This window comes from Nannospalax galili, unplaced genomic scaffold (genome assembly GCF_000622305.1).
Source record: "Nannospalax galili isolate Female #2095 unplaced genomic scaffold, S.galili_v1.0 scaffold103, whole genome shotgun sequence".
NCBI lineage: Eukaryota > Metazoa > Chordata > Mammalia > Rodentia > Spalacidae > Nannospalax > Nannospalax galili.
This window is the reverse complement of record NW_008352136.1, coordinates 286,541-310,189: the sequence shown is the minus strand read 5'-3', so window position 1 is coordinate 310,189 and position 23,649 is coordinate 286,541. Positions and strand designations below refer to the sequence as shown.

The 23,649-nt window shown below is 49.6% G+C and overlaps 1 protein-coding gene across 2 annotated transcripts in view; it reads right to left on the bottom strand.

The window, feature by feature from the left end:
- Wscd2 (WSC domain containing 2) overlaps positions 1-23,649 on the bottom strand; it is a 109,564-nt gene that overhangs the window by 26,163 nt on the left and 59,752 nt on the right. For both annotated transcript variants that reach the window (XM_008848939.1, XM_008848940.1), the window contains 4 exons: positions 18,271-18,385; positions 16,429-16,613; positions 3,669-3,790; positions 2,767-2,941 (listed from right to left, as the gene is read on the bottom strand). In XM_008848939.1, the coding sequence (XP_008847161.1) occupies positions 2,767-2,941; positions 3,669-3,790; positions 16,429-16,613; positions 18,271-18,385 (597 nt within the window). The remainder of the gene's footprint in view (positions 1-2,766; positions 2,942-3,668; positions 3,791-16,428; positions 16,614-18,270; positions 18,386-23,649) is intronic.

The window sequence follows — 23,649 nt, the reverse complement described above, 5'->3', positions numbered from 1 at the left end:
GTTCTTGTATCCCATCCTGCCAGTGGCTCAGCAATCTTCAAGTCTGCTCCCAAGAGAGCAGACTCAGCGTGGGATCCACGAAAAGACCTCCACGTGGAAGCCACAGGAACAGACTGTAGGAAGGATCCTAGATCCGGTTCTTGTCAGAGCTGGACTAGAGGGGTGAGGGGTGCCAAGTGGTCATGGACCACTGCACTTAAAAAAGTGCCTCTCCTTCCATGGAAGTGAATGGGGTTTGGCAACTTCTTTCAAAACACCAGGAAATAGGAGCATCAAGGGACAGAGAGGCAGAGAGATGTATAATCAAGTAAAATAGCAGACGGAAGTGATGGGATGGGGGCTCCCTGTGAAAGCCATTGCTTTCCCTCTGAGCCTTGACAATTTTTCATAATAAAGGTGTGGCTACAGGGCAGGGTTGGCCCTTCATTTCCCCTGAAAACAGAATTTTCCTTTCAAACCTTCCTGGGAGGCTAAGGCAAAATCTGAGATAAAGTGTTAAATGGAAGTTTATTTGTTCCTAAAGCCCCATGAATGGAAGCAGGAGATACAGGCAGATTTTACACAGATGTGGAACCAAGCAGATCTAGCTTTCCACCCTCAAGGGCCTGACACTGGACATCTTCACCGCTCTGAGCTGTGGTTTCCTCATTTTTGAAAGAGAAGCAAACAGGAAATTCAAGTGAAGTATTTGGACGTCCATTGAGAAGCTGAGGGAAAGAGGATAGTCCTGCAGCTCTTTGCCTAGCTTCGAATCCCTGTCCTGTTCTAGCTGTGTGGTGCTAGCAGTGTTGTGCAGCTCTCTGCTTGGTTACGTCACTTGTAAAATGGTCATTACAGCACTTCATTGGACCCCAGGAGGGTTAGACTGGTTAAGCCCCGCAAAGGGCATCAACAATGCTCAGCACACAGATCGAAAATTATTTAGTTCCTATGAGGAACACCAAGGCTTAGTATGCAGTAGGTGCTTAATAAAGGACAGCCACAGAGGAACAGGATTTTGGCAGCCTGCTGGACTCATAATACTCAACTCTTCTCAGGCTACAGGGTCTGCTACAGTGACTTGAGAAATCTGAGCAGCGATGAACTAGGTTCAGGGCACTGAAAATGGGCACAGCCATCAATTAGAGTCTCTTTATTTGCTGTTGAGAAGATTCCAGCAATCAGGGCCACAGCAAAGCTGCTCATGGTCACAGTGAATTTATTTGTGCAAGACTCTCTCCTCCAGACCAGGGCATGCGACTCTGCCCAGACTACCGAATGCTTCCTAGGAAAACTAACACACATTCATCCTTCCTTACTGGAGCATAAACAGAGACACCAACGGTGCTTGTTCCCCAGGCTCTGGTACTCAACATCAAATCATTGGGACTGGTTGCTGGGAGCTGCTAGTTACTTGCTCAGCACTTATATGAAAATCACAAACTGATGCCCATCTTCCTTCTAGGGTTCATGGTGCAAGAGAAAAATGAAGATTGGCTCGTAGGTATCACTTTTCCTGTTGAAATGTCTGCACATGTCCAACATGGTGGCCTGGTTGCTAGGAAACAAGCAGGCGATAGTCTGCCCAAAATGTGTTGTTTGCTCTTCAGGCTTTGGAGAGTTTGGGAGTGCTCTTTCCACTGTGGGAGAGGATTCTAGCAGGGGCTTCGGAGACAGAGACCTGAAAGCAAATTGCTCTCAAGGGTGTAATTGTGGCCAGGTCCTCACCCCTCAATCATCTTTAAAATGGGATAATACTGCCCTGGTCAATGGCTTACTGTGGACTTTATATCATGGAATGAGCTGAAGTTGGGTGTGAAGACAAGTGTGCAATGGGTGGCTGGTGTTTCTATGCTGGGATTGATATTTGATGATGGTGGAGGTGATGATGATGGAGATGATGGGGGTGATAGGGATGATGGTGATGATCATGATGGTGGTGATGGTGACGATCCTAATGGTGAGGATCATCACCATCATCACTATTATCATCATTACTACCGTCACCTTCATTGCCATCACCATAATCACCACCATCACCAACATCATCACTACTACCACCATTACTACCATCACCATTACCATAGACACCACCATCATCATCACCCTCATCATCACCATTACCACCACCACCCTCATCACCACTATCACCATCATCACCACCACCACCATCATCACTGTCATCATCACCATCATCCTCACCATCTTTACCATCATCATCACTGGCATCATTACTACATTTGGCATCCCCAAGAGGCAGCAGAGGAGATAAACAGTAAATGTGGGATCTACTGGTAAAAGAGGTACAGAGATGGAAAGGCCAGCGAGGCAAAGGAGATGGAATAAAGAGGGAGAAAAAGAAGCTATAGATACATTTGCAGAATTCCAGAACTGCAAAGGATCTTGACGATCAACCATCTACAACTTCATTTTACGGATGGAGCAACTGAGGCTCAGAGGGGAAGTGAACTGTCCAGGATCACGCACTGAGTCTGTGTTGGAGAAGAGGAGACCCAGGGCTCCCTTTCTACTCAATCTTGCTGCACTTGTGAGTACCAAAAAGACACTAAGACTCCTCAGTGATGAGGGACAGGATCATTAGAATCTCCCCTCAGACACTTCCTCTGTCACCCACCCAAGGGCTCTAAGGCTAGCCCAACCCTCTGCCCTCTGGTCTGCTCACTTCTTTCCTTGCGTCAGGCTATAGGAGACAGACTGGCCAGAGCACACTCAAAAGGAGACCTCTAGGAGACTACTTAGAGTCTGCTGGGGGGGGGGCTGGCTTACCTTGGACCTGTGTCTGGTACACAATAAAGTAGCTGGGGGTCCCGCAGCTCTCAAACTCCTCAGCGCTGCACTTCTGTGCACACAGCTGCTCATCCTCTCTCTCATGGAGAGGGAATCGCGTGGTAGGAAACCCACAGTGACAGGCAGTGCCTGCGAGAGCTGCCAGGGGGTACTCCTGGGGTGAGGGGAGAAAGAAAGAGGAAGAATTACCTAGTCCCTGCACAGCCCTGGGCTCTGCTGTGGAGCAGGGCTTGCTCCCAACCATCTTCTTCCCTTGACAGCAGGGACCACCTTGGTGATTTCATTCTATCCAGGTACCTGTACTGATTATTTGTTTATCTGATTCCTTTTGTTCAATTAGATTTTTTAAAAGTTAAACTTCAGGAGAAATTTGGCATCATGATGCAAGAATGGCTGTGGAGAAGTGTGCTCACATCCCACACTCAACGGGAGGGGGCAACAGTCAGCCATCAAGGACCTCGGGCTGAGAAAAGGACCCATAGATCATTCCATCCAACTGCTATGTGGTGCTCCAAGTTCCAGGGCATCCCTGCCTGTGATTACATACATGTAGAGTCAGGGAACTCACTCTGTCCCAACATGAGGTTGTCTCTGCCTTGACCCGGCAGCCTTTGAGTGCTTCTAAGCCTAGTGCAAATGTCACTGAGGCTTCTAAGCATTACACACCATGAGCACATGTTCCCTCAGAGGGAGAGCTGTCCACTCCGTGTGGCTCTATCCCTTGGGATCCACAAAAATGATAACACTTCTCAATTGCATCACAGGTAATGGTCCAGAGTGACTGAGTGACTGCTGTTTCTCTAGCCCAGATTCCTGCTTGATCAGCGGCTCCATACACCGTCCCCTGCGCCCGAGTGCTGTGAGCAGAGCCTGGGGCTCACCTTCTCTGTGCAGAGATCCACACACTTGTCCACTGACATGTTCGGCATAGCAGCCGTCACAGGCAAGGCCAAGGAGAGGTTGTCAGGCCTGCGGAAACAGCCTCGGAATACTGCACTTCCATCTGAAGAGCCAGAGGGAAAACAAGACATTAGACCTAGACTGGAGAACCATCTTCTGGAAGGAAGCTCTAGGCGGTTTAAGCCCAGAGAAGGCAGGATTCTTGCCCGAGGTCACACAGCGAGCTGAAGCAAAAGCAGAAAAAGAGCATGCCTGCCAACAGTGAATGAACTCAGGATCTTCTGTGTCCTGGCTTCTCTGTCAACAGCCCAGGTGACTGAGATGAGTATTTGGTGGGTCACCCTACCTCCTGTTCCTTGTCAGCATCCCTGTGCCTCATGCCTCAATATCAATGATGGGACGACCCTGTTCAGGAAACCAACACAGTGGGAGGAGCTGTCACATTCTCAATAAGGGACACACCAGCACCAGAGGACCCCAGGAAGCAAAGCGCCCAGAAGTGTCCTCTCATCCTGTCCTTCCTCAAGCTCAAAGCCCTTCTTTTCCTGTGCTTGGCTTTAGGGGGAAAATCTTTGAGCCAGGAAAATCTCTTTTGACCCAAGACCAACACCTACAGGCTGCAAGGGCAGATATACCAGGGGACTCTTTTTCAGGTATTTCACCTAGAAATACCCCAGCTGCATAGTAGAAGACAGAGTCTACTGCTGTCTCCAAGGAGAAGTCAGCCCTCAAGAAAACATCCAGAGCCACTGTCCTAGGGAAGCAAAGCCCGAGGAGTGTTTAAATGGCACCTAAGAGTCACCCCACCTTAAGGAAAGGGAGATAGCCTTGGCCTCCTGTACCCTCTCCCTATGCCAGCGCCTGCTGGTTGTGAACTATCCCCCAGGTAGAGCTTAACTGGTGGGAGAAGCAACTTACTCCAGCTGGTCCAGTGGCTGTCATTTGGAGAAGGAGGAGGCTGTGTACAGAGACGTGTCAGGAGGGTATCATGCTATATTCTTTAAATCAACAGGCAAAGGGCTAGAAACAACACAGGTGTCCAACATATAGCACACTGCAGAAGACGCAGTGCAATGCTCTGATTGCCTTTGACAGTGCTTGGGAGGGAACCCAGAGCCTCATGTGTGCCAGGCAAGCATGCCACCTCTGAACTACATCCTCAGCTCTGACTTTTACTGAAAGCAATGATTTGAGTGCTTGTTTCAGCCAGAGGAAGATGTGTTCAAGGTGTGGACAGCTTTAAAGAAAAAACAAGAATCCAAAGTTCCACATGTTATATCAATCTCATGAAGAGTTGATTCATCAATAGAAGTATCCAGAAAGACTCGGAGCATGTTAACAATCATGGATAACTTTTCTGGGTCAGCTTGGTTAGCCCATGGTACCCAGTTAGTCAATCAAATATTAATCTAGACGCTGTTATGAAGGCATTTTATGTGTAATTAACATCTATAATTATCTGACTGTAAGTACAGGAGATTGCCCTGGATGGTGTGTGTGGGCCTCATTTAATCAGTTGAAGGCCTTAGGAAAAAGAGCTGAGGCCTGCTGAAGATGAAGGGATTCTGCCTCAGTTTCTAGCCTGCTTTACCCGCCTCTCCCAAGTTCAGACTTGCCAGCTTCCATTATGTGCATTAACTCCTTAAAATAAATCTCAGCCTGTTGGTTTCTCCCTGAAGAGCTCTGACTGATCAGGGGGTCAGTGAGTGCATTTTCCTTTCTCCCATCTTATAAAACCTTTCTCTAATTATTTCAACAATGAATATATATTTTATGTAATAAAGAAAAATATTTCTTCCTGGAAGCATAGAGACTTCATACAACAAAGAAAAATCAACATCTTGAGCAGAGGAACAGGCTGAGCTCACTCAGTCCCTACTGCGTCCAGCACTCTGCTGAGCACCTCAGAAACACCAGTATGTTCTACTGTCTTGAAAAGGAGATTGGGGTGTGTGGCTCAATCGGTAGAGTGCTTGTCTAGCATGTGTGAAGCTCTGGGTTCAATCCCCAGCACCGCATAAACTAGGCGTAGTGACACAAGACTATAATCCTAGCACTTGGGAGGTAGAGGCAGGAAGATCAGCTGTTCAAGGCCATCCTTGGCTACATAGTGATTTTGAAGCCACCCTGAGCTACATGAAACCTTGTCATAAAGCTAAACAAATCCCCAAACCCCAAAGGGAGCAAATTCATTTCAGGGACTTAGAGGAAGTTCAGTGAGACACTAAGACCCTGCAGTTTTCAGAGACTTCCAAGGCTGCTCTCAGAAACTGTTTAGCCTTGGGAAAAGCAAAGGAAGCTGTGAAGCCCACAGGCCTCCAGGTGGGTCGGATCTGGGCGTTATCATATGATCCACTTTGGGGCACACACACACACACACACACACACACACACACAATCTATTTAGATTCATAGGCAGGGAAAAGGATGGGGGAGTCACTCCTTCAGCAGGAGCCAGGGCATCGTGAATGGTATGTATAAGTTTTAGGCCTCAAAGATACCCTAGTGGTTATTTCTACCATCTGCCACCTGCAGCCTGATCTGTTCACAGTGGTGCTGGATCACAGCAAGGGCGCTGCAGGGCTGATGTGGGCAGCATGCTGTGGAGCACACCACCCCTTGCTATCCAGCTTTCCCTGTCTCTGGCTCCAGCTTGGTGGGAGAGGAGCTAGAGGAGGAGCATCAGTTAGGACACTGCTCAGCTGCTGTGTGGTCTCTCGGGCCTCCACGTCCCAACATGAAGAAGGGGAGCAGGGGTTACACACTGCTTTGTCAAAGGAGCATCTAAGAATCTTTGATTGTGCCTCACTGGCACTGGGAGGCTAGAGCGAGGGTCCACATACTCTGTACAGTACAGCCCCCACCACCTCCAAACAAGGAACTGTCACATCCAAAGCCACTCCATAGAGTGGGGTCTCTTATCCTGTGACATAAAAGGGATGCCCAGAAGAATGCCCCATCAGGCCACCTGAAGGATGGTGAATGAGGGTCATGGAATGTGCCATGCAGGGGAGGGCAGGAGGGCTGGCCACTGGGCCCACAGCAGTGTGTATGAACCTCCACTGTCTGAAAGCTCTGTTGGTGGCTTCTAGCACAGGCTATGGGGCAGTGAGATGCTAGCTTGACAGCCCCTCTTCTTCTTACTTTGTGAGCCTGTGCTGATACAGGCTCCTTGGAGCGGACTCCTCTTCACAGCAGCAATATGAACTCTGATCCTCTATCATGTGTCCCTCTCTGAGCCCCTCCCACCACCCTGGTGGCATCCAAGATCCCCAGAACAGGACAGAGTTGAGTCGGGAGGGGTGAAGGGTATTGAGGTATATATAAGAGGAGGAGGGTGTCTGTATGCATCCAGGGGCAGGAGAGGCTGGGATGGAGGGTACCCAGGGCCTGACTGCATGGAGCATGTGTTTGGATGGTGGAAGGGCATGGACATTAGTGTGAGCATAGTGTATCTGTCCATGGTGGATCCATCTGTTTGAGCAAGCAGATGATGCCAGACTCTGAGATGCAGGCGTGACTCTGTGGACTTGTTCATCTGTGGGGTAGTCTGGGATTCTCTAAGCAGGTGTGTCTACCTGCCCCACTGGTTTCCTAGCCCCGGGTATCTGGCTGCTGCCCTGGCCTTGTGCAAGATTGTGCACTGCTGTAGTTACTGTAGTTGTGCATCAAAATTGTGCAAAGATACTGTGTGCATCATGTGGAGACAGAAACCCCACAAGCTCTCTCTTGGTTGCCTGGCAACCAGTTAGCAATTTCAGGGCTCCCTCTGCTAGCCCAGGGCAAGGCCAAAGCTCAGCCAACCTCCCACCCAAGGTTGACCAGCTTGACACCACTGGTAGTTCAGCATTTCCCAACAGTCCTCTGCACAGCCAGATTTGAATGCCAAAAAAGCAAAGCACTTTACAGAAAGGGAGCAGGAAGGGAGGGGCCTTGGCCAGAGTTCAGTCAGCATGGGGGTGGGGGATAGTATCCCAAGAAGCTAAGAGAACTCAGTTGCCCACAGTCAGAGACATGAAGGCTATCTATCTAGCCATCTATGTGACAGCAGATGTCATCTGAGTCTGCACAGGAGTGTGTATACCTGGCTGTGGGTCTGTGAGAGAGGAAGTGGGTGCTGGGGTCTTTGAGGTCTCCATCATCAGGGGTCCCCTTTCTATTAGGAATGATTTTGTTAGAGATCGTCCTTGGTGTAGGGGTCACCCTTGCATCCTGCTGTTAAGGGTTCCCTTCCTGTTAGGATAACCCCTTACATCTTCTTGTAGATGTGACCTTGAATATCTGAATACATTGGACATTGGCCACCACCACCTTCTCTTCGCTGGGCTTCCATAGCCCAGGGCTCTGGTCTCCCCCTCTGGGTTCCTATTTCTTGGGCTCAGACTACTGACAGAGCCTCATTAGCCTATGTCTCTGGGTGGCTTGAGAGGCCCAGCCCTGATACAGGGCTCTGTAAGAAACTGTGCAAATGGTGCCACATCAAAAAGCCAGGCTCAGGCTCAGCATGCACCACCGTGGCTAAGCCACAGAAGGTTCATGACTGGGAGGTGTGAGTTCTAGACCTACTTACTCTTGTCTGTTTCTGGAACTCTGTGCCTCACTGCTAAATGGGTTCCTACTGGCAACTCTGCTCACTTCTGTGTCTGGCCATAGGCACTTTCCCTGGCCTCTGAGAGCCTCAATGCTCTCATCTGTAGAATGGGAGCCAGGTGAGCTGTGGCTGGGGGAGGGCCAGTAGAAGTTCTTCCTCCTTGACTCCGGAGAGACTGAGGACAAGGGGAGAGTGGCATGGGATCCCAGACTGCAAGGAGGAGGGGAGGAGAGAAGACTGTGTAGGCCCAGTTGTGCTGAAACTTCTCCTTTGACATTTAAGCAGCTGTTAATGAGCTAATGAGTGGAGCCCCCAGAGAGGAAGTCTAAAAGAAGTCCTAAACATCAAATAATGGGAGGTTTGCAGAGGTCTTAAAGGGCTAAGAAATCAGAGGCTCCTGCTGTGCGCTGTCTTTGGTGTAGGTGTGTGTTGGGGGTCTTAGGTGCGGAGGGCAGCATGCTGAGTCAGTTCCAGGAGAGGAGCAGCTAGTCTCCAGACAGAGGATCTTCCTAATTGAAGCTCATGAAGAAAACCATAGAGCCACAGAACTTCCTGACACTCAGCGAGGGTCAAGGAACCTTCTAAGCCACCAAGGGAAGAGTCTGCCTGACTCCCATGAGTCTGGAGAGCCCCTTAGAGGCCATTTCTCTCTCCAAGTGGCTGCCCACTACTTCGTCATCTGGACCCAAAGAAAACAAATGCAAACAATGGCTGATGCCCTCTGTCTACCACTACCTTCCTCCCCCATCTGCACTATGGGTCACCTGGCTTGCCCCTTGGTGTCTCTTACATCTGAAGATGAAAGCAAGGTGACTGGTGGCTCCCTCAGCCTTCCTGTGGCATAAACAATTTTGGACTTTCATGGCACTGGAAGGATGTTTTCCTGTTAGAAAAAAACAAAACAACTCCGGGGCTCAATGGAAAGGGCATCAGTCTTAAGTCTGATGGACCTGGCATGGATGCTGACTTAGCTGTGTGGGCATGGGCAGACATACTCACTGAGCCTCAGTTTTTCTCACTTGTGAATGGGAGTTATTCTGCCTACCTTGTGCCGTCAGGGTGGATGTCCACAGGGTGGATTCATAGCAGTGTGCTCAGTCAGCATGACCTTCTGAGCCTCTCCTTTTGAGCACACAGGTGAAGGGTACCTGAGTTCTAGACAGTAGACACATTGGCACCCCTTTAATATGCTCATTCACCCCGGAACAGGCTGAGGGTGACTGTGACACCCTGTCTTAGGGCCTTCGGGGAATAGGATGGGCCTGTCAAAAAGGTAACATCCCCCAGAGCCACCCTCAGCCAAACAAGGCAAGAGCTAGGGACAAATAATGCAGCCTTGGGTGGGACACCTCTGGAGTTCTATGTTCCAGAGAGTACAAGTGGGACTAAGAGACCTGGAGAATACATCCCCAGAAGTGGCTAGGTCTGTAAAGGATCCTACACTGGTCTCTTCTTCCCATCTTACAGCTCCATTCTCCAGTCATTATCTCCTCAGTCAGCCTTGTATCTGGGGAAACAGTATAAAAACATCTTGGATCTTTGAGCATTTGAACTCATAAGGAAAGGTCTCTCATGGAGCTCAGGGGGCCACAGCCTCTTGGGCCACAGACTGAGTAGCATGCCTGAGTCATGCTGCAGAAGCCCTTACATAACAGGTACAATGGTACAGGTAACAGCAGCTTGCTGTGCCTCATGAGTTAGGTGTATTATACTCTCACAACAGTCCGAGGTTGACCACAGTGTCACCCTGCTTTGCAGGCAGAGGGCCTGAGACTAAGCAGGACCCAGCCACTTTCCAGGTTCCCCAGCCAGTGGGGAATAGAGCTGGGATTTGCCCCCAATCTCCTTGGATACAAATGAGACTTTTCCACCTTTCTACCACTCTGCAGGAGGCATACCCAATTCAAGAGGCCACATGCCAGCCACGCTTATTTCCAAGAAGTCCTTTCAGTCCCACAGCAGGTTCTGGGGTTTACAGAAGCCTGTGCCCCACATTCTGATAATGTGAGTTCCTTGGCATGTGCATGGCCCCAGTAGCTTGAACTTTTTACTAGAGAGGAAAACAGCACAGTGGCACATCAGCACACTTTGCTGGGGGCAGGTACAGTGATCTGGAGCCAGTGCACATCTCTGATGTCCTAGGCCTCCTGTTAACAGTGCTTCACAAAAATGAGGTACATGTCTCCAGGCGTCAGCTCAGAGGCAGACGTGGAGGCATCCTCCTTGATCTGAAAGAGGCCACTACCCCCTGGGTAATTAGGCCAAGCGCCACTGCATTAAAGATGCTGGTGAGGGGCATGCTGCTAGCAGGAAGTTGTTCTCAGCCACCGAGCTGCCTACCATCAGAGAGAGACTGAATTACACAGAGAGCCTCCCTGTTCAAGGAGGGTTCAGCCAGCTATTTTTAGACATTACCAAACGTTCTTGTGGATGTTGGAAATCCAAATAGTTTGAACTAGATAATTCTCAGAGCAAACTAGGGATTTCATTAGGAATAGCTGGAGAGATGGCTCAGTGGTTAAGAACACTGGCTGTTCTTGCAAAAGACTCAAGTTTGAATCCCAGCGCCCACTTGGCAGCTAACAACTGTCTGTAACTACAGTCCCAGGGGATCTGACAACCTTTTCTGTCCTCCACATTGCACAACATGGGTGCACTTACCTATATGCAGGCAATACATGCATACACATAAAATAAAAATAACAAAATATTTTAAAGGAATAGTATGCACCATGCTGGTACTTTCTAGAGCTTGCTTGATGAGAGTTTGTTTGATGGTGAAAGATTGGCATTGCTCACATTTTACAGTCCACCAGGGCTCAGGAAGAATCTGTGGCTTGGCCAGAGTCAGTGCAGCAAGGAGGTAAGAATTGGGTTAGACTATTCTGAGGAGTTTGGGGGAGGGGAGCTGGATATCACTCCCTGTTCCTTCCTGAATTTTGCTTAGGGCAGAGGAAAGACACAAACTAACTCCATCTGGCATGACACATAAGGGAAGGTTGTTCCGAAGATGTCCCCCTTGTCCAGCACAGGAAACCCATGACATCTCCTGTGATTATAAAATTCAAGAGCCCCAGACATATGTTAGAGTCTGGCAAAGAAGGAGGCAGTTAAGATCCACCCAGGGAATCGTGACTTTCCTAGATCACCTGATGCAGGAGTGGCTGGAACAGAAAGCCAATTAGCAGAAAGCCCAAACGACACAAAATTCACCATCTGACTCTCAAGACAAACTTTTCCAGAACGTTATAACGATATGCAGAATTCACTACAGAAGTTGTGAAGCATTCACCAAGGATCTATTTTTTTCCAGTACTATTGTAAACTTCATAATCAGGAGAAAGAGTAGGAATGGGAAAAAGAGGGAGGAAATGAGGGAGGGAGAGAGGAAGGGAAGGAGGGAGGGAGAGAGGGAGGGAGGGAGGGAAAATGGCTGAGCTCTGGGAAAAGCTGATTGGCAGTCTTTAGGTTTGAGTCTCATTAAAGAGAGCTCAGCACCACGGACAGCCACCCATGGTACCTCCTACTGTAATGAGCCTTTCCACCGGAATCTTACAAGCATCTTTCAGGCAAATGCACTCTCTTGTAACCTATAAAGTCATCATGTTCTCAGATCACCAGCCAGTTTGTCCCTCTGGGAGGAGAGCTATATTTGCCTTGTTGACACACTTAGCAAACCACTGTGACAACTGTAATCTCCCCCAAAAGGAATCCATTTCTTAGTTCTTTCGGAAGAAGGGGCAGGATTCATGTACCCTGGAGTCTGTGTCAAAGCAGAATGACAGGGCACCCACAGAGATTGACCCAGGCCACCTATGAATGTCCCCACTGTTGTAGTAACACTCTGTCACCTCACAAGTCTACCAGTGTCTCTCTTGGGAGATAAAAGCCCCCTTTGGATCTTCTGACAGGAAGTGCTCTACAGATGCTCAGGGAAACACTTAGAAGAGACTTTATAGATGGAATCTTGCTTCAAGATACCCCATTTCCTGGAAGGTTCACTCACTTCTCCACCTGATGTTACCCATGCTAGGTTGGCCCCGGACCAGTGACTTGGATGTCACCCATTTCTGATTTGTTTTTGCATAAAACAGATGAAAGGTATGGGAGCCAGTGATGCCTCAGGCCAGAACAAAAGCATTGGAAGTTTTATATTGTTTAGAGCTACAAACCAGGGAAGGAGCTCAGGGATCAGGAGAGGAAGGATCTGGGTCGCCACAAAAGTGGAGGTGTAGTTTTGAATGCTTTAAGAAGTTGGGAGTCTGAGGATGGGGAGATGGCTCAGCAGTTACAATCACTATCTGCTCTTGCAGAAGACCCGGATTCGATTCCCAGCACCCACATGGCAGCTAACAACTGTCTGTAACTCCAGTTCCAGGGGATCTGATAGCCTCTTCTGTCCTCTGCGGGCATTGCACAACACGGGTGCACTTACAACACATGCAGGCAATACACGCAGACACATAAAATAAAAATAGTAAATAAAATAAAAAAACAAGTCATGGAGTCTGCAACACTGTGAGAGTGCATCCCCAATTGGGAGGCACCACAGCATTGGAAAGGTGAGCCTGCCAAATCTCCAGAGACCACATCCAGACTTCTGCACGTTCAGTGTCCTTTGCTTAGATGTTTTTTTTCAGGTTCCTTGCCGACTTGCCTGAAGTCTGGCTATCCTTCCCTTCTCCACCAGGCAAAATCTTGTCCATCGTTTGAGGCCCTCACTGAAACTCCCCTCTTCTTTGGTGCCTCCACAGTGTTCTGTTGAGCCACTTCTGCTATCTGTGCCTCAGTTTCCATAAGTGTAAAATGGAAACAGATGAAGGAGGTATTTCCAGTGAGGCATTTAATATATAGCTTTGGCTAGCTCTGGACTTCTGTTCCTGCCTAAACACTGGGTTCCTGGTCCCTGGGACTCTACTCAGAAGGAGGTTTGGATTAAATGCCCCTTTGGCTCCTGTAGGCAGCTCCTGAAGGCCTCCATGCATACCCTCATGACCAAACCAACCCTTCTGGCATCCAGGATGCTGCTTATGGATGGTGGCTTCCTCAGGGGAGGGGCTATATATGTCCTCCACTCTGCCTCCTTATATCAAGTCTGTGTGGGAGCTTACAAGGGCCTTCCTTCACCTGAAAGGAACCTGTCACCTCTTCATATGCACATTGTCAGTTGGGAGCCCAGCAGGAGCCTCAACTGGACATCTGGTCAGCCTGTCTTTTTACACTACCTCCATTCTAGACTCAGGAGAAGTGGCCTTGAAGTTCATAGTAAGCCTTGGGTTTTCCTTTAGAGTCCCCAGTGGAAGTTTCCAGGCTTCATTCACATCTTGCAGTGACAACTAAGAGCAGCTCTGGTGTCCTTAGAGAATCCAAAATTTCACTTTCGGTAGAAATGTTGTCATCTCCTCTTGGGCATAACACGAAGATGCTTTTCTCAGGTAGTACAGTAGCCTGCCTAGGGGACTTCTATCCAACAGATGGGCAGGCTGAAGGGGACAGCCAAATCCCTGCTCACCCCAGCAGCTGCTCTCCAGCATGCTTAAAAACCACCACACATAACAGACCCCATCCATCTGTGTATGTTACACATGTGGGCTAATTGAGAAGTCTTTGATGAAAGTGTTATCTCTCTCTCTCACTCTCTCTCACTCTCTCTCACTCGCTCTTTCCACGCATGCGAGCATCTGTGTATATGAGAGTGTGAGAGCGAGAGCAAGTGTGTGTGTGGGAGAGAGAGAGAGAGAAAGCAGATGATTTTGTTGACAAGAAGAAAAATCAAATGTTTTCTCTACTCATCTCAGCTGTATCTGTAGCATATTCGCACAGCACCAGCATCATCTCTTCTAAGTGCCCTTGGTGCTCTGAGGCCATCCCTTCAGATGGTCAAAGTGTCACCATTATAATGACTTTTAAATATTGGCACAAAAGAGATCAGTCATGAAGACAATAAATTTGCCATCCAGTTAGAACCTCTTGACACCAGCTGTCAGACCCAAGCCCACTGTGTGGACTTTCTCCAGCTGATATTTCCCATCATCTCTGCACTTTGCTAGATGGGCCTTCAGACCTGACCTGAGGCTATGGAGGTGAGGTTCACTGTGAAACCAGCACATTTTCAGGTTGGTAGCTTGCTTAGCCCTGTCTATTTGCAGAGCAAAGCTCATATGGAGCTGCAAAGATCCAGGATCTCAAACACTGAGCACATTATCAAACAACGGATTTTTATAATAAAATCTGCAGAGAAGAGGCCCTTTCTCTGCAGACAGTGAGGGATGAAGTTCTTGACAAATACACTATGCAAAGGAGGTGCTCTGGACCAGCTGCCTGCTATGGCCTGGGAGCACATTAGAGGTGCAGAGCCTGGCTTAGTAGCTCAGACCTGTCATCGCAGCTACGCTAGAGACTGAGGCAGCAGGATTGCAAGTTCATGGATGTTTGGGCTACAGAGAAAGTTTAAGGCCAGCTTGGGGAATTTAGTAAGATATGGTCTTAAAGTAAAAAGTAAGAAAAGAGTAGGAGATGTATGAGATCCTGGATTCCGCTCCCCAGTGCTGCAAAAAACAAAACAAAAATAAAAAAGTCCCAAGGATATACAGTTTAACAAGGCTTCCTGGGAACCTCAGGCTTGTTGAAGTTGAGGAAGAAGAAGTGCACGTGTTTTTTTCTTGTCCCTGTGTGTGCTGACCAAGTGATTTTGATTTTTTTTTCTGTTCCCTTGCTGTACATGGGCTGGTGGCCAGTGAATGGCAATTACCCAAAAGACCACAAGGAAGGGAAATGAAGTCAGGCCTGACCTGGGCTTAGCACCTGGCCCTCAGCAGACTCCTGACAAACAGTTATTAGATGGTATTCAGCACTCCTTCCTCTGGAAGGGACAGTGTGGGACAATATCCACAGAGGAGCCTCCTGCCTCTCCTACCTCCTCCTCCTCTCCTCCATGAGGCTTTCCCAACAACTCAAGCCAGCTGGGAACACTCGTGAACCCTGGCAAACTCTCCAGAGCAGCAAAGACTGCACAGCTGCTAGAAGTTCCCCTGTGCACAAGTCTGTGACATTGAGAATGTTTTCTAACCTGCAGACAGGAATGAGCACCAGTAAACCCAGTGCCTCTAGCTTACTTTCTTCTTCCCTCCTCCTCCCCTCCCTCCTCCCCTCCCTCTGGTGCTAAAGTCACCAAGTCCCACCTACTGTGCAGAATTGAAGCGGACACACCTGCAAAACACACACACACACTCACGCTTACACACACGCGGTGCTGAAGGAAGGAGGAGGAAGATGCAGTCGGAGCTGCAGCAGCCGCCGCGAATGGCTCGCTGCGCGCCTGCAGAAATGTACAAGTGCTCCGAGCCTTACGAAACGCACGGGTTATCCGAGCGTCTTCCTCGGCATCCTCCCTCCCTCCTCCCCTCCCTCCTCCCCTCCCTCCCTTTCTTCTTTCCTTTCTTCTTACTTTATGGTACAGGATACTGAACTCAGGGCCTTGTGCATGGCAGGCAAGCTCTCTACCATTGAGCTACACCCCGGATCTACCTTCCCTTAAAAAACGTTTTTTGAGTCAGTAGCTCATAAAGTTGTGCAGGTTGCCTCAAACTTCCTCTGTAGCCTAAGCAGGCATTGAAGTTGGGATCCCCCTGCCTCAGCCTCCCCAGTAGCCAGGATGACAGGCTTGTGCCCACCATGTCTGGCTTTCCTTGTGCCTGTTTCAGGGTCAACGTGAGGATGACATGTACTATGTAAGGTGCTCGGAAAAGGACAGGAGATTTGGTGTTCCCGTGGTCTTGGTTATCGCCATGGACACAGACAGTGGAGATGGTCTCCTCTTGGAAGAGCAGGAAGGGCAGGGAGTTCAGGCTGAACTCAGTTTCAGGAGGAGGGAGATGGTTGGCCGTGAGGGTAGCCACACATCCAGGTGAGCAGAGCAAACAGGGAGGAAGGAATATACAGAGTGACTAGAGCGAAGGCTAGGGTGGGAGGTGAAGCTGGGGCACACCCACATTACCTTGGAATGATGGGGGTCCATAGAAGGTGCTGGGCAGACACTGAGGATGAATGGGAATGAGACCTTAAGGGACCCTCCCCCCAACTCGGCAGGTGAGGGCCAAAGCCAGCACTGGCAGGGTGCTGCAGCCGAGGGGCACGACTAACTCACGTACACCTGCGTGCGGACTCCTGGGCCAGCTGCAGCCGGTAGACTGAAAGGCGGTTGATGCCCCCACACACACTGCCCCTCTCTCCCTTGCAGTCCATGTCACACTCTGCCTCGCTCACGTTGGCTGCCTGGATCTTGTGGCCGCAGTAGCACTCAGCTCCGAACTCCAGCCCAGCATACAGGTAACCCCTGGGAAAGGCTGCTGTCAGTCAGGGAAGCATTGTCCAGGGAGACCCCAGGGTATAGGAGATTCACTAGGAGAGACCCCAGACATCAGGGCCAGGGAGACCCCAGGGGACAGGAGATTCACTAGGAGAGATCCCAGACATCAGGGCCAGGGAGACTCCAGGGGACAGGAGACTCACAAGAAGAGACCCTAGACATCAGGACCAGGGAGACCCCAGGGCATAGGAGACTCATAGGGAAAGACCCCAGACATCAGGGACAGGGAGACCACAGGGAACAGGAGACTCACAAGGAAAGATCTCACACATCAAGGTCAAGGAGACCCCAGGGAACAGAAGACTCACAAGGAAAGACCTCAGACATCAGGGTCAGAGAGATTCCAGGGGACAGGAGACTAGACACACAGTTTTCAGAAGGCCCAATGAATGAGGAGCACAGGCGATTCCAGAAAGGGGACAAAGGAGCTGGAGTGGAGAGTAGGGAGTTTGGAGGAGGCCTAGAGGTCAGGCCTGCTGGGGGTTACAGAGGCTGAGGAGTTAGAGAACCCTGGGGGTGTGGGAAGAAGGAATTCAGGAGCCCTGGGAATATGTAGAACATCCTGGGGACACGGAGCTTCCCACATCACTGACTAAGGTGCTGTATCTCTGGACTACCCACCCATGGCCATATTGACAGTCACTCCACACAGCATACCTGTCTCTTTCTCACAGCCCATATCCTGAAGTACCCTGCTCCACCCTTCTCTGCTCCTCTGTCACCTCCACAGAGCCCAGTCTCTCTGTCCTAGGAAACATCACTCAGGTGACACCTTGTCTCCAGATCCCCTGAGAAGAGCTGGGGTAGGGAGAGGAGGTACAGTACTTGCATCCCTTCCAAAGGTGGCAATACCAAGCTCACATACCCAGCCAAGTAAAAAATTCCTTCCCTGAAAACCAAACAAAGCAAAATTCCAGGCACTGTGAGGTTGTGCTATTTTTTTTTCCCTAGCCATGGAATCCTTCCCTAAAAAGGCTGTTCAGTGGACACGAGTCTAAACAGACAAAAGGAGTGTTGCTGACTCTGGCTAGGGATGGGGAGGGGGGCAAGCCTGCCAGCCCACCGTGCTCCCTGAGACAGTCTCCAGGGCCGCAAGGGCTCCTTGGAGAACAGTCTGCAAAACTCACCAAGGAGGTGCTGCTCATGGGAACTGTCACTCCTGGCTCCCTGCATGACACCGGCTGGATGGGCACACCTACCCAGACTTGTGTCTACATATGCCCTGGTGACTTGGGTGGCATGAGGCCTTACCACATCTACCTGCTCTTCCCACCAGATGGGGCAAGAGTGGATTATATGACCAAGCATCTCAGAGCCTGGCGCACAACCGCACAACCAAACTCCCACAGACTACCTCTGGAACAATCATGTCCCTTCACATTCATGTCTGCACACATACGTGCACATGTGCACATTCATGCTCACAAATACACACTTGTACACACATACACATACATACAAACACACATGAACACAAAGGCGTGCATCCCCGCACACATGTGCATCCTTGCAACGTCCTTTCCTGTGGTCCCTTGTTCATGCTCTCATTTTCCCTCCACGGCAAGACAAAGAACATTATGGAAGAGACCCAGGGAGGGAAGGGGTTAGGGACGTCAGGTCCTACCGTTCAGCACAGTTGTCCTGGCAACGGAAAACCGTCATCTTTTTGTAGTCAAAAAAGGACACGCCTCGCAGGGCCCGACTCTGGGTGTCGTCCAGGTAGCAGCCGATGTATTTGGCTTTAGGGAAAGAGGAAAAGACAGGTGTGACTGTGGACAAAGCCTGGAGGACCTCAGGAGGAAGTTCCTGTGTGCCTCTGGTTGTGTGGCATTGCTGAAGGAGTCCTTCCTCTGGGCACAAACAAGAGATGGGAAATGCTGGGCCCTAGCTGAACCTGGTCTGATCATGGCAGTGGGGACCAATGGGTAGGGCTGCAGGCTCTAGAAATAGCAGGAGGCAGGAAGGACTCACTTCCCTGGACAGGGCCACAAGCCAAGCCCAGGGTTTCCTGGTAACACTGGACCCCAAGGCCACTCCTAAGTCCAGAGGCCGTAAGGGGCCTGGCATCCTGTTTCCTTTCTATAGCCTCTCTACACACTTGCCTTGGATGGCTCAAGGTCTAAGTCTTCACTCCACTCTCTTACCCCCTGGCACTGGCCTATGGAGCTTAGGCAGCTCGACCTTTGGGAGGCCTTGCATTCCTTGTAGTGGGCCAGGAAACCACCAATCCAGTGGAGTGGAAGGACTTGTGTTATAATGCTTCTATTATATTGTCCTGTATGTGATAGCTGCAAAATTATAGTGAGTAAAATAAGAAATTCATTCATAGTCCTGGGTAAGTACTTTACTCTGGTGGGCCAAGGTGAATATTTTTATTGAAAGAATACTTTCAAATGATGTATAACAACTTTCCAGTTACTAACACTGTAAACATTTTACTTTATGGCAAATAAGCACTCTCATACACAGACAGTACATTACAGTTTGTGTAAAGTTTTTTTCTCATTTTTTCTTAACATTGTTATTATCTGGATATGCTATTCAGTAAGCGCTTTATACACACCACTCACTGAATCCTCACAATGGCCTTGTAAAAATATCATCTCAGCACACCAAGACCCAGAGAGGTTGTCCCTTGCTCAAGGTAGCACAGCTTGTTTGTATAAAATCTGAATTGGACCCACATAGTCTAGCTCCAGGTCCATCTGGGCTCTTTAGGATGTGCCAATATACTAGGAAGATAGGCTCTTACAGAGGCACAAAGGAGAAACACAGTTCTATGGGACCCCCACACTGACTCTTCTGTCCCATCACATGAAAGTGACCAGATCCACCCAGCCCCCAGGATTAAATGGCCCTTCCAGGGAATGGCAGAGGAAAACCTCAATGCCATTTAACACTTCCCTTAGGGAGGTGGCTGTTCAAGTTAAACAGGAGTCCCCTCTTCCCTTCCCTGTAGTGGGGAGCAGGGCCTGGCAAAGGCTGCTCCACCAAGTGTGGGCATTTGTCAGCTGCCCTGGAGACCAGCTTCCATCTTGGCTACTTGGTCTCCCTTCACATGATAGGGGTGAACAGCTCTGCTGAGAACAGTTTGGCTTTAAAGGAGGCACCCCCGCCCCCTCCCTGCCAGTGAGCCCATGACTGGTGACAGCTCTGGGGGGGCCTGTTTGCCTTTGTGCTTGCTAGACATCATTAGCCCCTTGAGTTTCAAATGGAATCTCAGCTGGCAGAATGCTGCTCCACCCCATCTGGCATAGGCATGCCCAGCACTAAGCTTGGGCTACTAAATGCTGCATAACTCCTTCCAGCATTCCCCAAGGACCAAGAGGGCCCATAGCACAGGTGAACTCAGATCTGTTGAATGGACACTTGACTCTGTTTCCTCCTCTGTCAATAGGAGGGAGATGCAAGGTCCTTGCCATACTTTGGAAGACATGGGTGTGTCACACATCACTGCTCAGTGAAGTCCATGTCAGGACACACACTCTGTGTCAGTTCCAGTTCCCTCCCTCCTCTGAGCAGAACCTGGTGGCTCCCTCTCTGCCAGCCTCTGCTGGTCCATGTTCCTGGAGCTTTGTGACACTCCCAAGCTGGAGCTCAGCTTTGTGTCAACCACAGGAGCCCTCCACAGACACTTTCCCAGTCCTTAAATTCTGTTGTGGTGACAGAATCTCTTGGAGGCAGGGGAAGGTCAGGTATGTAAAACAGGGACCAAATCACAGGCCACATGAGAGGGGTTTGATAACTAGGACTACACTATTCATCAGCATCTCCATGGTGACCCAGAGGCTGCTGGCATGGCTAAGGCCCAGGCTGGGCGATTTATCTCCAGTTTAGAATGCAGCATCCCAGAGCCTCTCCTGCTACATGGAATTTTCCTTTCTTGTACTTTTTTCTATTCCCATTATTTTTTTTAATGCAATCTCCCTTTCTCGGGTGAAGGTGATTTGTTAAGTGGATGGCTGCACAAAGTGGATTTGTACACTTATTTACTATTTGTGAACAGACTTCCAAGGTGTCCCACTGTACTGATATCAACCAGATCTTGGTTCAGACCCTAAGACCAGCTTTGCTGTAGCCTAGATATGGATCCAGAGGTCTTGGAAGCATGATTTTCCACCTAACAATTATTAACACCAAGATGCTGCTGCTCCATGATTAATAATCAAGGCTTTGGGCTCTAAAAGAGCTGGATGGAATCTGCTCTGTTTCTGAGCTGCTGTGTGACACTGGGCAAGTTGCTTAACCTCTCTGAGGTTTTGGTTCTCCATGTGTGAAATGAGACACAGTAATTCTTACATAAAGTGATGCATACACACTCTCTGACACTGAGCAGACTCTCAACCTGCAGCCATTGCCTCTTCTGCTAGAGAAGATGGGGGAGTGGACACCCCTGCTGTTCCTCCCTGTGTTCCTCCCTCATGTCCATTTCAAGCCTTCTTGATGGAGACAGAAACAGAGCAAGTTTTGAAGTTAAACTGGGCCTTGCTCCTGGTTCTACCCAGAGCAGCTGTGTGACCTTAGATAATCCTTGTGGTCTCTGTGCAGTTTCTTCCTGCAAAGTTGGAGTGTTAATTTTTAACATCTGGCACACAGCAAAAGCTCATGTGCACAAGGCTGGAGCAAGTGCTCTCTGTGAGGTGGTATGTGCTTAAGGTTCAGATTCAAATTTATCTTCCCTTCCTCTTCCAGCTGCAGAACCTCAGGGAAGTGGCTTAAGCTCTCTGTGCCTGAGTCTTTTCCCGGGTAGATAGTAAGGCTACTTACTGGATTGCTGTGGAGGTTATGGGCAGCAATACGGACACACTGTTCCAGGCAGTGCTGGTGTGACTTGTGTGAACATCACCACATCCCTCTGGTGTGGAGTGACCAGCATGGAAAGAAGGATCACTGGTTTCAGAAATCAATGATTTTAAACCTCAGTCCCTGAGCCCTCCCCATCTACCTTTGTAAGCCAGGACAAGCCATCACTCTCTGAACGCAAGCTTACCATGCACAACAATGGACCCAAATGGTCTCTGATTCATTGAGCTGTGCTGATTAAACAAGGCAGTGAATCTCTTATAATGTGTTCTGGCCCACAGTGATCACCCACTAGGTAACAGCTGTTGCTAATAAGGAAAGTAACTGAGTGACCTATTACTATGAACCAAGGATGGAACAGGCCTTTGCATAGATGACTCCATCTTAAACCATGATGAGTAAACAGAGAGCACGGAGCAGGTCACTATCAGCAGCAATAGTGGCTATCCCGTGGTCCTTCAGTATCACTCGGTGATGGGTTCCAACATCCCTTGTGACTCAAAACCTGAGGATGCTTGGGCCACTTGTATGAAACTGTAGTATCTGCACGGAGCTCAACCATCCTCATATTCTGAAATCCCCTTTGGATGGCTTCTAGCCCCTAGTGCAATGTGGATGCTGTAGAACTGCAAGAGGAAGGACTTGTATGTTCACCACAGATGTATTTCTTCTTGAGTATATTCTGTTGATGGAATTTGAGGGTACAGAGCCCTCAGTATGGAAGGATGACTGCATTTGATTTTCACAACGCACAGGGACACATGAGCTCCTGTCTGTGTAGGGGATCCCGGCCCGACACAGAGCAGAGAGGGAGCCTTCGAGCGGACCTGGAAGGGGCAGTGTTCTGAAGGTGAGCAAAGTTGAGACTTGGAGGAGGAGTGGAGTAACCCTGGGAAGTCTTCCAGTGGAGGGAGAGTCTCACTCATGTACCTATCCAGTCTCTTGTCCAGCCATCCATCAGGTACAGGCAGGAGCAGTAGCCGTGCACCTGGCGCTGTCCCTGGTGCTGACAGGTTGAGTTGACCTGGATGGAAACACCCATACCTTCCAGGACAAGGGAGTGCACCAGGAGAGGCAGGTGGGATGCAAAGATGCAGGCACTCAGTAGGATAACTTCAGATGGTGATGGCACTACAACAGAATAAGGCTGGGAGTGTGGTTGTGACAAGGTACAGAGTGGGACCAGTTACAGCACTCTGAGAAGCATCTATGGGAAGGAAGGGGGTGAGTAGCAACTCAAAGGGAAGGAAGAGGGGAGACATGCAGAGATGCAGGAGGAGAGTATCCCAGGTGGGAGGGACTGGCTGCACATACAGAGAACCTGGGGCAGGAAGGGCCTGGGGTGTGCTAGGAACATCAATCAGGACCATGGGACAGAGTGTGCTGAGGGCCTGGGGAGTTGTCACAAGAGAGGAACTGAGTGCATCTCTTTAGGAGTAGGCTAGTAGGAACTTGGAGCTTTCAAAGGGCCTGATGGTGTGTGGAATAGCCAGAGTGAGACGGAGTTTGAAGGGAGATGGTGGAAAGAGAAGCCATCCTAATTCTCTTAACAGACCAGCTCCTCAGACCTCCCCATGCCTGAGAGATGACAGCTTCCCCAGGTGGATTCTGCAGGCACTTCCTAAACTTACTAACCGCCCACTCTGTGCCAGCCACATGCTTGGTTTGTCTGACCTTTGTTCCACTTGACTGCCTGGAAAGAAGCCATTGTTAGGCCCATGTAACAGGCACGAAAACAGGCAGGGAAGCTAACTCCATTGCCTGGACCACACAGCTGGCTGAGGTGGAACTGGAATCCAAGTCCAAGCCCCACCCTGTTTTGCTTCTTCACTGCCTTGTGAACGCTGGGCTCTTAAGCAGTCAGAAATTCCAGAAACCTCGAAGGTGCTGAGTTAGGTCTTCTGAAGAAATTTGAAGACAGGTTTAGGCTGGGACTGGGACAGGGACATCTGCCTCCAGCAGTCCTCTGTGAATCCTGTGCCTTCCCATGGTAGAGAAAGGTTTCCTGTGAGCTGAGCCACAGTGGAGGGCACAAAGACTCATGAGATTTCCCTCTGCCTGACTGGGGACTGCTCCTCCTGCCCTCTTGGCCTGGGATCCCCACACATCCACCCATAATAATTTCATGACTTGCGGCTATGGGTTTTTCTCCAGCCTGCTGGTCACATGGGCAGCTGCCAGCAGAGTTAGGGACACCATC